The sequence below is a fragment of the Leopardus geoffroyi genome, chromosome B1 (genome assembly GCF_018350155.1).
Source record: "Leopardus geoffroyi isolate Oge1 chromosome B1, O.geoffroyi_Oge1_pat1.0, whole genome shotgun sequence".
NCBI classification, from domain to species: Eukaryota; Metazoa; Chordata; class Mammalia; order Carnivora; family Felidae; genus Leopardus; species Leopardus geoffroyi.
The window spans coordinates 201,128,783-201,142,277 of record NC_059327.1 but is presented as its reverse complement, the minus strand read 5'-3'; the positions used below and the strand labels follow the sequence as shown (position 1 = coordinate 201,142,277).

General features: G+C 47.0%; 1 protein-coding gene across 1 annotated transcript in view; it reads right to left on the bottom strand.

Moving 5' to 3' along the window:
• Positions 1-2,830, bottom strand: part of MAN2B2 (mannosidase alpha class 2B member 2) — a 33,386-nt gene extending 30,556 nt beyond the window's left edge. Inside the window, 1 exon segment of the mRNA XM_045474953.1 lies at positions 2,805-2,830. Within this exon segment, the coding sequence (XP_045330909.1) occupies positions 2,805-2,830 (26 nt within the window).
• Between the last annotated feature and the right edge of the window lie 10,665 nt (positions 2,831-13,495).

Genomic DNA, 13,495 nt, shown 5'->3' with positions numbered 1-13,495 from the left:
AGATTCTTTAAAGATGTTGTTTGTGTCACAAATACATTTAAAATATGAAATTGTTGCACATTATTTATAACTAAGAACAACTGGAACCAGACTACATGTCTAACAATAGGAAGTGGGACTAATACATGTTGGCTTGGGGGTTGCCTGGGTGCCTCAGTCATTGGAACATGAACCTCTTGATCTTGGGGTTGTAGGTTCAAGCCCTACGTTGAGTGTAGAGATTACCTAAAAAGAAAATCTTTTAAAAAATGATGGCCTGCGTGTAGGGTGCTATAACCGGATGGCTATTAATAGGCATGCTCTTCAGGGAGAAATTGGGACACTTCATGTATGGAAATATGCCCCAATACACACATAGAAATAGAGGTAGCGAGAGGGAGGGAAAAGGGAGAGGAGATGAGTGATGAAGAATACATGGGGGAAAAATAACTAGAACGGGGGTTTTTCAGCATCCGATGGGCCAGGCGCTGTACTTGCCATTCTGTGCTTGTTCACACTTAACCACCACAACGACTTGCAGTAGTGATGGTAGGTCCCCATTGACAAGTAGCCCCTTGGGCTCAGATCCCCCCAAGGTCCCACAACTTCCCAGGAGGACAACTCTGGGTCCTCACCATCAGGCCCCACTGCCCTCCCGGGGGAAGTAGAGACCAACCACATGGCGACCTGCCCCAGGCCCCACGGACAGTTCCTCTCTGCCCTGTCCTCCCCTCTGGGAACCTGGCTTGAATGACTGCAGCTTCTTGCTTTCCGGAGCTGGTGTGCCACTTTTAGCAACAGTTTGAAGCTACCTGGAGAAGCTTAACTCTCTCATCCTCTATGGGCCAGTGAGTGTGTCCCCGAGCATATGAAGTTCTCGGCATGTGCACCAGGCTACAGGTCCAAACCTCCCCCAAATTGGGAGCCTCCTGAATACTCATCAACAGTGAAACAGATAAGGGAAGTGTGGTATAGTTAAAAGGCACAATGCCATGGGTCAGTGAAAATGAGTGACCTTTAGGGGTACACAGCATCACATAAAAGTTTTCAAAAACACCGTGTCAGGTGGCCAAAAGCAAGACCTGCTCTATTTCATGTAAACTGCAAAAACAGGCAAAGCAAAGCAATGTACTCCTTGGAAACACTGACAATAAAGACAGTCATGGAACCTGATATAGAATCCAGTGTAGTGGTTACCTTAGGAGGTGAGGCAGATGAAATACTGATGAAATCCTGCTTCAGGGGGAGGGTCTTGGGGGGCTTGTAATGTCCTAGAGTATTCTATCTCTTAACCTGGGGGTGGGCGACTGCACAGAAAATCATTTCATTACTTTTCTACACTGTCCATGAGGATTTTGCATAGAGAGATATGGATATATTTATTTTATGTATTGTTATATATGTTACATATTACATGCATGTATAGGACTGATCAAACAGTCCCAGACAGTGAATAAAGGGAGGATGACATCTGTGCCCAGGAAACACAAAAGCATCATCCTGTCACCTGTCCTTCATCCTTGGCTGGAAAAGGCATCACCATGGACCCTGGTGCTAGTGGGGGTGTGGCTCAGGGTGCCAGCAAAGATGAGAGAAAGAGGTGCTGTGACATTGAGCTAAACCATTGCAGGAAAGCTTAGGGAGTATTCATGTAGCTTAGAGCCTCACAGCTGAAGTCAAACCCACACTCTGTTTTGTATCTTGCATAAAGTTATCCTTTTCTCTCCAGGTCTGTTTGCCAGACAGAGCTTCCCTTTGTGGGGAGACAATTATGTGATAATCCCAAGGATTGTCGAACTCTAAGCTAGACTAAGTTAAAGGAGGTGGCATTTAGTGCAACACTTGTTCTAGAAAATGTTTGTAAACTCCCTCTGCTTGTCTGCTGAGATGGGTTTGCCCACCATCCTGAATGGGACCTAACTCAGGGAGGCTTCACTGAAGAGCTTGACTTGAATACAAAAAGACACTGCAGGATTCTCAACACAGACAAGGGCATATTTCTTTCTTAGCAAATATTTAACCAATGGAATAAGTGGTAGGATTTGGCAGAGCTCACACGGTCTGTCAAGCTTCTTACTGGGGAAAGTGGGGAACGGAGGGCCATACTGTCACCCAGATGTCTGCCCATGTGAAAGTCACTTCTGGGTCTGCAGTGACCTCCCTGCCCCTGCTTCCCAGGGGTGTGAGGCCTCAAGGAGGCACAATCTTCAGAAGGACTTTGACACTGCAGGGGACAATTCAGACCCTGTTTTCAACCAAACAGGAAGGACCCATCTCTGCTCCCAACTTTCCCCTATAGCTCAGCACCAGAGGACCATATCCTTTCCCAAAGACCTAATTCTTCCTGCAGGGATGCAGGCTTTCCCAATGGACAGATGCCACAGAATCGCTCTTGGGCTCCCAAGGCCCCTCCCCGGGGCCCCATAAATGCTGCCATGTTGGAGGAAGTGTCCAGCTTCACTGTTCTGTGGCAGGTTGGCTGCTGGAAAGGTGTTGCAGCCCCTTCCCTCTGGCTGTCAGCTGCAGTGAGCAGGAAACCGCCCACCAAAACCTCGGGAAACAGCAGCCTCTCCACATGGGGTGTTGTGGGGCCTAGGAAGCAGCCCAGATGACCCAGCTTGACTCATGGACATGAGCACAGGTGACAGAGAGCCTCAAGTGAAGGGTAAAGCCTTGCAAGGAGAAGGTTCACCTCACATGTGTGCACCTGGCCACCACATGGCTGTGAACAAGAAGGCCACACCTAAAAATACTGATTGGTGTTTTAGGGAACATCAATCGGGGCACATTTCTCTTCACATGGATGTGCCACCCCACAGGCTCACCTCCTATAGAGTTTCATCTCCACCATCCTGCCTAGCACAGACACCCGGGGAGATCTGGCTCAGAAGGAAACCTCCATGTCTCCATGTAGATAAGCCCCCATGGAGGGGGAGAAGGAAGCCCAGTGTTTCTCTCACCCAACCACCCCACTGGTTTACTCAGACAAAGAACCACTTTCAGTGGTGGAGTTCTGGTCCAGGGCCAAGCATGGAAGTCCCGGAAGACAGCAGGAGCCCAGTGTGTGATGATGCCATGGAGTCACATGACCACCTTTGGATGCAGACTTTAACATTTTGGGCTCAAGATACTTTACAACCCTCTCTCCTTAGGCTCCAGCTCTCAGCAGTCCATCTAGCCAATTTTTCTGTTACTTGCCGCCCAATGGTTTCCTGAAAGATGTGCATTTATTTGCAATAGACGTTCCCACGTGTGCTCTCATAAGCAGACAAGGAGGAAGTGTGAGTGAGAGTCTCTCTCTGACAATAAACATCACTGGCCAGCCACATCCTTTCCCCTGTGGTCTCTAAGTGATGATAAGAACATGTTTACACAAACAAACAGAAGCAAAGAAACGCATACCTGAAAACTACGTCCCTGTGGTTGTGCATTTGTGTTGACTCCAGATTATAATTCTGCAGTGAGTATCTTCAGGCATACAAGCTTATTTTTCCTTCTTTTATAATTTACATAGGGTAAATTCCCCCATATGTAAATGCTGTGTCAGGGAGGATGAAAGTTTTCATAGCTCCTGCTGCCTAGTGTCACGCTGGTTTCCACAATGCCACATTGGTGTTTGCAGCTCACCCACCCCTTCCCAGGATCAGGAGATAGATTATCGGAGCCGACTGTGTGTTGTGATTTGCCATAATCTATGAAACTCTGCTACTGTGCAATCACACCAACATTTTCTGGGGCAAGCGGCACCCGGGGATTGCTCGGCGAGACCCTCCCCCAGAGAGTCAACATGGGTCCAAGCTGTGGGGGTCTCTGAAGAGTGAGGTTTTGAAACACAACCCCATCTGAGATAAAAGTCTGGAAGGGGGTGCCAACTGGCAGGTGGACATGGACAGGGTAGAGGCTAGGAGTGGATGGAGGCTTGAGACAAAGGAGGGGTGCTTGATCACGGGTCAGTGAGAGCATGAAGTTCCTGCGCCAGAGTAGGGAGCTGGGTGAAGCCATTCCACCCTCCTGCACACACGCATGTGCACCCACTGATCCACCCCAGTAAGATAAGCAGTGCCACCAAGTGGAGAACAGAGCCATGACACCAAGCCCTGTCCAACTGCGCTCTCCAAGCACATCCCCTACAAGACCAGCACAAGTCACTCCACCTGCTTAGTGTACAGACTATAGAGGGCTTCATAGTTTCACTTCTAGGGGAAACTGGATATAACTTCAATCAGGTTTCATTCGGTTTGCTGGTTTGTTTATTTGTTCATTTTCTTTGCTTCTGTTTTTGCTTAAATTGTTTCCTTTTTCCTTTTTTTCTTTCCCTTTCTTTGATACAGAAAGGAAAAATATTTTTACTATATTTTAAAACTTTTATTCTATTTAATTTTCTTTATTTTATTTTATTTTATATTGCTCTATAATTTTTTTAGTTTTTTCGTACCTTTTTTCCCCTTTCCTTTCCCTTTTTTCCTCTATTCTATCAAGCTTCTTTCAACAAGAAGACCAAAAGACTCTTAGGATCTAGCTTTCTTTATCAGAGTTTTTGTTTCATTTTTAATGTTTCAATTTAAAAAAAAAATTTAATATTCATTTATTTTTGAGTGAGATTGAGAGAGAGAGACAGAAAGAGCACGAGCAGGAGAGGGACAGAGAGAGAGGGAGACATAGAATCCAAAGCAGGGTCCGGGCTCTGAGCTGTCACCACAGAGCCCGATGCTGGGATCAACCCAGCATCTCAACCCTGGTCTACAAGAACTGCAAGATCATGACGTGAGCCGAAGTTGGGTGCTTAGCAGACTGAGCCAGCCAGGGGTCCCTAATTTTAATTTTTTATTAATTTTTTCTTCCTCCAAAATGACAAAATGAGGGAATTCACCCCCAAAGAAAGAAGAGGAAGGAATGGCAGCCACGGACTTAACACAGATATGAGTAAGATGTATGAACTAGAACTTAGAACTATGATAATAAGAATACTAGCTGGTGTTGAAAAAAACATCAAATCCCTCTCTGCAGAGATAAAAGAAGTAAAATCTAGTCAGGATGAAATTTAAAATGCCATAATCAAGATGCAATCTCAAATAGATGCCATGATGGAAAGGATGGATGAAGCAGAACAGCAAATCAGCGATATAGAAGATAAAATTATGGAGAATAATGAAGCAGATAAAAAGAGGGAAACAAAAGCAAATGATCGTGACACAAGAGTTAGAGAACTCAGTGACTTATTAAAGAGGAAAAACATCTGAATCATAGGTGTCCCAGAAGAGAAGAGAGAGAAAAAGGGACAAAAGTTTTACGTGAGCAGATTATAGTGGAAAACTGTTCTAACCTGGGGAAGCACATAGACATCAGAATCCAAGAAGCACAGCGAACTCCCATTAGATTCAACAGAAACTGACCATCACCAAGACATATCATAGTTAAATTCACAAAATACACAGACAAGGCAAGAATTATGAAAGCAGCAAGGGAAAAAAGTCTTTAACCTATAAGGGAAGACAGGTCAGGTTTGCAGCAGACCTATCCACAGAACTGTGGCAGGCCAGAAAGGAGTGGCAGGATATATTCAATGTGCTGAATCAGAAAAATAGGCAGCCAAGAATTCTTTATCCAGCAAGGCTGTCATTCAGAATAGAAGGAGAGATGAAGAGTTTTCCAAACAAAAACTGAAGGAGTTTGTGACCACTAAACCAGCCCTGCAAAAAATTTTTTAATATGAAATTTATTGTCAAATTGGTTTCCATATAACACCCAGTGCTTATCCCAACAGGTGCTCTCCTCAATGCCCATCACCCACTTTCCCCTCCCATATACCCATCTACACCATATACCTATCTGCACTATGTACATGTCTACACCATGTATGCATCTACACCAAGTATGCGTCTACACCATGTACGTGTCTACACTATATACATGCCTACACTATATACGCATCTACGCATATACCCATCTACACCATATACGCATATACACCATACATGCATCTGCACCATACATGTCTACGCCACATACCTGTCTACACCATGTACGCATCAACACCATATACGCATTTGCACCATATATGTGTCTGCACCATATACATACCTACACCATATACGTGTCTATACCATATACATGTCTGTACCATATAGCCATATACACCATATACCTGTCTACACCACGCACGCATCTACACCATATACGTGTCTTCACCATATATGTGTCTACACCACATCCCCATCTACACCATATACACTCCTACACCCTATACATGTCTGCACCATATACCTGTCAATATCATATACCTGTCTACACCATATATGCATCTACACCACATACCTGTCTACACAATATACCCGTCTACACCATATACGTGTCTACACCATATACCTGCCTATACCATATACTGCTCTACACCATATATGTATCTATACCACATACCTGTCTACACCATATTCCTGCCTATACCATGTACTGGTCTACACCATATACCTGCCTACACCATACCCGTCTACACCATATATGTGTCTACACCATGTCTACAGTGCATGTGGTCTGAGGCCAGTGATGTCAGGAAACCCAGCCTTACGTGACTCAGTGTGAAATGGGTTAATATTCTCTGCCCTCGGGCGTCTGGAGAACTTGATGAGGTAAGGTGAGTGAAGGCGCTGGCTCCTGACACCTGGGCATCTGGGTCAGCAGGACAAAGGCCCCTGCTTGTGCCGGTTGGGGTCCCGCGGAAAGGAGTAGGGTGGGCCCAGCTGGCCGCCTGGAGAGCAGGCACCACCTCCGCGGGAAGCTACCCCTGGGCTTATGCTCTCAGAGCCCTGTTATGTAGCCTCTGTCGCCCTTCAGCTTTGGGTCCCCTCTGGCACACGGGAGGAATCTGAGGCCACTATGTCTCGGGGAGGAGGGGGCGTCTCACGGGCTTTATCTGATGCAAGTGCACGAGCTTCACCGAGCGGCCTCGTGTCTGTCACTTACTCTGCCGAGATCACTCGTGTTCACAGGTCGAAGCTGGCGTCTGCAGAGAGGGCTCATTAGCCTGCTCCCCGATGGCGAGGACCGTGCTGGGGACACGTGTGCACAAACATAATACTGTTTTCCCTTTCCCGTCTCTGCAGAGAGAGTAACTGCACAGTGCAGGTGAGCCGGGAGTTCATGGAGTACCACGTCAACAATGATGTGGATCCGCAGCCCATTTCTAATAACTACGCGTCTGCACCCAATGAGACCGCGAAGCGCCCCCGGAAACCAGTGGGAATGCAGATTGTGGCGGGGGAGCTCAGGACCGAGATCCGACAGTACCCCTACAGGTGCCCTCGGGCTCCCCCAGGGTCGTGCGAGGTGCGCGTGGGCGGGGCCCTGACGGGATGAGTGTCCATGTTTGCTCCGGTTACCTGCTCTGGGACCCGTGCTTGGCACATGGTCGTTCTCCATGGGAGCTTGATGGAGAAAGGGTTACTCTGCTCCCTGGCCTCCTGGCTCCATCGCACGTGCTGTGTGCCTCGTAGAGGGTGTCCAAGTTCAGAGCTGGGACAGGAACCCACAGGGGCCATTTGGACCGTGGCTTTGCCACTCCTTCCAATGAGAGGTGGAATCCACCTCCCCTCTATTAGAGTCAGGGCCAGCATGTAACTCATCTTGACCAATAGAAAGAGGCAGAAGTGACTCGGGGTAACCTAAGAGGTTTCAAAGCTTCTGATTTGGTACTTTTGCAGCTCTGAGCCGCCCCACAAACAAGGCTGGCTACCTTGCTGGTCTCTCCGTGTAGAAGGGAGAGACTTGGCCAGGCTCCAGCTGTTCTAACTATCTGGCTGATGCATTTTGGATCATCTAGGCCCAGCCAGTGTCTGGGTGACTGCTGGAGATCCCTGAGTAACCCAAGGTTAACCAACAGAACCACCCAGCTGAGCTTGGCCCAGATTGCAGAATCGTGAGCAAATACCTGACTGCTGCTTTAAACCACTGAACTTGGGGATGGTTTGTTACACAGCAATAGTCAGCTGATACACTAAGTAAGGTCTTTCTACCCACTCTCGATATCCTCCACTAAACTGGTCCCCTTGAGATCAGCTCTTGCTTTCTGGGCACATCATTCCTTGCTTAGAACCCAGTCTCCTCATCTATCAAAAGGGAGGGTTGGGGCACCTGGGTGGCTCAGTCAATTAAGCATCCAACTTTGGCTCAGGTCATGATTTCAGGGTTCGCAAGTTCAAGCCCCACATCAGGCCCTCTGCTGTCAGCATGGAGCCCACTTTAGATCCTCTCTCCCCCTCTCTCTCTGACCCTCCCCTGTTCGCATGCTTTCTCTCTCTAAAAATAAACATTTAAATTTTTTTAAAGGGATGGTTAAACATGATTACTGAAGTACTTTTGAAAAATGTTTTATTATATTTTTGACAGAGAGAGAGTGTGTGCATGAGTGGGGGAGGTGCAGACAGATGGGGGGGACAGAGGATCCAAAGTGAGCTCTGTGCTGACAGCAGAGAGCCTGATGTGGGGCTCAAACTCTCAAACTGTGGGATCATGACCTGAGCCGAAGTCGGATGCTTAACCGACTGAGCCACTCAGGCGCTCCTGAAGTACTTTTTAGCTTTGAAAATTCTGTAACATTGAAAGACCTGAAACAAGTTGGAATTAGTTTTAGGGCATAAGACAATGACATATGATGTTCGATTCCTAGGAAGGATAATCTATTATTTTAATTGCAGTGTTTAAAACACCTTGAACTTCTCAGCCAGGAAATTATATGTGAAACTGGTTTTCCTGTGGTTGGGAAAGGACAATTGCAATGTTAAAAGACACTCTAACTGGAAAACAAAGGATCAAATCTAAAGGCTTCAATCCAGAGCCCTTCTTGAAAAATAGTGAACCTACCTGTGTGTTGGTTCTCCCCATAATCATCCACAGGGCCAGTGCCATGTATCAAAGATTTGTGAGCTAAAGCACAAGAGATATTCAGGAGGGAGAGTTGAAATGTCATTTAGAAATTAGCAAGTGCAATTAAAAATATCAATTGAGCCTCTGGCCAAAAAAAAAAATGAGTAAGGGGTGCCTGGGTGGCTCAGTCGGTTAAGCATCCAGCTCAGGTCATGGTCTCACGGTCCATGAGTTCGAGCCCTGCATCGGGCTCTATACTGTGAGTTCAGAGCCTGGAGCCTGCTTCGGATTCTGTCTTTCTCTCTCTCTCTTTCTCTCTGCCCCTCCCCCATTCACACTCTGTCTCTGTCTCTCAAAAAATGAATAAACATTTAAAAAAATGAAAAAAAAAGACGAGTGAGAGGGATGATAAACTTTCACACCAGAGGAAATGCTATGTTGGGTAAATCTACTGGAAACCCAACCAGATGAATCCACTCTTATTTAATCACATTCAAGGGGTCTGTCTACCTCTGATCCAATGAAGCACTCTTGCTGGGAGCCCACACCTGCCCTCGTGTCCACCTGCAGTGGTGTGAGCAATGCCACCCTAGACCAACGTTTCCACCTTCTCTTGAACCTGGCTCCCACACCTTCCAACTGCATGACCTTAGCTCTCTGTGACTTAGTTCCCTCTTCCGGTTTCCATGGGCCCCTCTCTTCCCGTCTATCCCCACAGTGGGCTTGAGTCGTGCCTGGCAGGGGGGAGTGTTCACTGTCATCAGGGTCGTCAGCGTCTTTTTGTGTACTCCTCATGTCTAGCTGACCAATTGTTCTTGTTGACTCCACTGGCACAACAGATCTCAAATGCTTCTAACTTCCTCCTTTCCACAGCCACCACTGTGGTCTGCACAGCGGCCATCTGTCACCTTGATGATCCCAGGCACCTTAAGCTCTTGTCTCCATGTCCTTCCCTGCTCCCTTCAATCTATTCCCTGCACTGCAGCCCAAATGGCCTTCTAAATTAAAAAAAAATTTTTTTAGTGTTTATTTATTTTTGAGAGAGAAGAGAAAGACAGAGTGTGAGTGGGGGAGGGGCAGAGAGAGAAAGACACAGAATCCGAAGCAGGCTCCAGGCTCTGAGCTGTCAGCACAGAGCCTGACCTGGGGCTCGAACTTACGGACCACGAGATCATGACCTGAGCCGAAGTTGGATGTTTAACCGACTGAGCCCCCCAGGCGCCCCCTGAATTTCAGGCCTTTTAATACGTGAGAAAGATCAGGTCACCTATCTGCTTAAAACTTTTCCCTTCACACATAGAATAAACCTAAACTGCAACCCACACCCACACGGCCTGGCTCTGCCCCATGTCTGAACTCCATCCCACCACTCTGTCCCCCATTCACCAGCCTCTTTCTGCTCCTTGGCCATGGCTGGGTTATGACTGGTGTGAGTTTTTGGCACTTGATGTCCCCTCCCTCTGGAATTTCACCCCCAAAACCACCCTTTCTTGTCCTTCTAGTCTTGGTTCAAATGTCACCTATTTCAAATATCAGATGTCATATAGTCCCTGGCTATCCTGTCTCAAGAAGCTCGGCCCCCTCACTTTGTGTCCCAACACTCCGCTTTAATCTTATCTTAGCCCCAAATCTCTCTGAAATTGTCTCTGTTCACTTATTTGTTTATTTCTTCATTGTCTGTGCCCCTGCTCCACCCACATGCATACACATGTGCTTGCTTTCTGGCATGCACACACATACACACACACATATGCACACACACTTGCATGCACAAGCACAGATTCAACATGCAGGAGTGCATACTAGCACATGTGCACATCCACGCACACACGTACTCTCAAATATAAACCTCCTGCTCCTGGCTTGTTAGCTCTGTGTTGTCCAACCCCGGAATGGTACTTGGCCCATAAGAGACCGTCTCTGAAATATTTGTCAAATGAATGAATGAGACCAGGAATCTGCCTTGATTTCCAGCTCTGACCCTCACTAGCTGCGTACTTGAGAAAGTCCCTGAATTTATCTTAATCTCAGTTTTAAGTTGTTTCATGGGGGGGGGGGTACGTGAGGGTTACGTGAGAAAAACACGTTAAATGCTTAGAGCAATGCCTGAAATGAAGTGCCTAATAACTGTTCGTTCTTCTGGTGTTGATGGTCATGGTGGTGGTAATGGTGGTGAGGGGGACAGCGGTGGTGATGGTGATTCCTGATGAGGAAACGATTGAGGATGAGGCATCACTGGGTCCCTAGTTCCGTAAAATTATATAACATATATAAAAGGCTTAAGGTGGTGCTGGACAAATGGGAAATGCCTAATAACTGTAGGTTCCATTTCAGTTTAGTTTAGTTCAAAGCAAATGTGTCCTCTTATGATAAAACCCAGTGAAACCAGATTCAATAAAACCACACTCTAAAATTCTGATTTAACAGCGTTAGCTGGTCATATAAGGATTATACAAAGGACTTCGTTGTGTTTTATTGCATCTTAGGGAATTTTGTAAATAGAATAATTAATTCTGTTCTAAGTATGAGGGCTTTAAAAAGATTTACTGCAGTTAGTATAATTTGATTACATCTTAGCGCTAGAAAAATTTCCAAAGAACACATGATCCACTCACTCACTCACTCACTCACGAGTTCACTTAATAAGCATCTACTCACTAAACATGTTCATTTTTGCGGAGCTCAGGTCTTACTGGAGGCTTTTTCAATCCAGTGTAGCAAACAGACCCCGGGTTAGATGGAGTCTTTCCAAAGAGTGGGGACAGAGATGAGTTTTTCCAAGGAGCTGTTCTACAGGCACGGAGAGAGAAGGGTCCTCCCTGGATGAGAAGGAGGGTGAGGAGCGAGGGAAAGAAAGGCTTCTTCACAGGGACCTGGAGGGAGACGATGGTAAGCAGCCTGGCCGCACAGATGGGTGTCTATTTGTGTCGGGGCTCGGTGTGAGCCAGGTGAGTGTGAAGGGGACAGATTCAGGTGTGAGCGTGGACCGGCCTGGACCAGTTCGCAAAGGGCCTCCAAACCCAGCCCAGGGGGGCAGCTTGGACTCAGGGAAAGGTTGCACACAGGACACCTTGGAAGGGGTGGAAGGGGATATCTGGACTGGAGAAGCCAGGGAGGGGGCCCCTGCAAGCCCCTACGTCCTCCCTACTTTGCTGAGTTTTCTACTCGGGGAGCATTTGCTCTGCCGACACTACCCGTCCTCTCCCCTAATGAATGGCCTTCCGGTTCGGAGTAACTTAGGAAAATATTTTGCAAATTTGTGGTGAAAATAAATGAAATCAACACTAATTTTGAGGCATTCTAAAAATGTTCGAATACCGATGGGATGTATAAATCGGGCCTCTTATATTTAAGAAGCGGAAGAATACAGAAACAGAACCGTGCTAGTGAGCACCGAATTAATTTCATGTAAGGACAAAATAACTCTCCTCCCTCTGACTTTGTTTTTCTGTTTGAAAAGTACAAAACCTGGTATAATTGAGTTATTCTTTTCCTATGTATCTAAAATTTTTTAAATGTTTATTTATTTTTGAGAGAGAGAGAGAGAGAGACAGTGTGAGCGGAGGAGGGGCAGAGAGAGAGAGGGAGACACAGAATCCAAAGCAGGCTCCAGGCTCCAGGCTCTGAGCTGTCAGCACAGAGCCTGATGCGGGGCTCGAACCCACAAACCGTGAGATCATGACCTGAGCTGAAGTCGGACGCTTAACTGACTGAGCCCCCCAGGTGCCCCCTTTTCTTCTGTATCTAAACAGCAGGTGAAAATATCGTGTAATTAATCTGTTCAATGCTGTGAACCTATGATACAGAAATTCAATTTCATTTATTGAATGAACCACTCAGCTGGGGGATCTGATATTCTGTTCAGTTCAAGAAGAATTTATTGGAGCCCAGGTAGAATCAGGTACTGCTCTGGGGTTTGCACATCTGTCCCACAGGGGCGCACATCTGTCACACCTCTCAAGGCAATATGGTTATGACCATTTTTGTAAGAACTTCCTGGGGGTCAAAAATGTTACCTGCTTAGCCCAAGGTCTCAGTACTGGTAAGTGACAGAGCTGAGCACCGGACCCACTCCTGGCTGACCCCGGAGGCTCTGATTTTTCCGGAACCGCACCTCCCTGACCTGCACGCACAGGAATGCAATGTATCGACCTTGCTCTGAAGGGAGACTGTTCAGGTCACCTAGACTATTAAGCTGGGGAAGTTGAGATACCTGGATTCTAGAATGTGCTGGTAGAAGGTGGAACGAAGCCAGAACAGGATGAGCCCAAGTCAGCTTGTGGCAAAGCCTGGTGCATATTTGTTTGCCGTGGTTGCCATGGCAAAGCACCACAGACCGGGGCGGGGGCGGGGGACGGGGGTGGCTCAAAAAGCAGAAATGTATTCTCTAATACTTCGGAGGCCGGAAGCCTGAAAGTAAGGTGTCGGCAGTGCTACGCGCCCTCCGAAGGCCCTGGGGACAATCTGTTCCAGGACTCTCTCCCAGCATTCCTTGGCTTATCAATGCACCACAATAACCTGTCTCCGTCCTTCCATGGCATTTTTCCTGGTGAGTCTCTGTGTTTCTTCTTACAAGGACACCAGTTATTTTGCGTTAGGACCCACCCTAATCTAATATGACCTCATCTTGGCTTGATTCCGTCTGCAAAGACCCTAG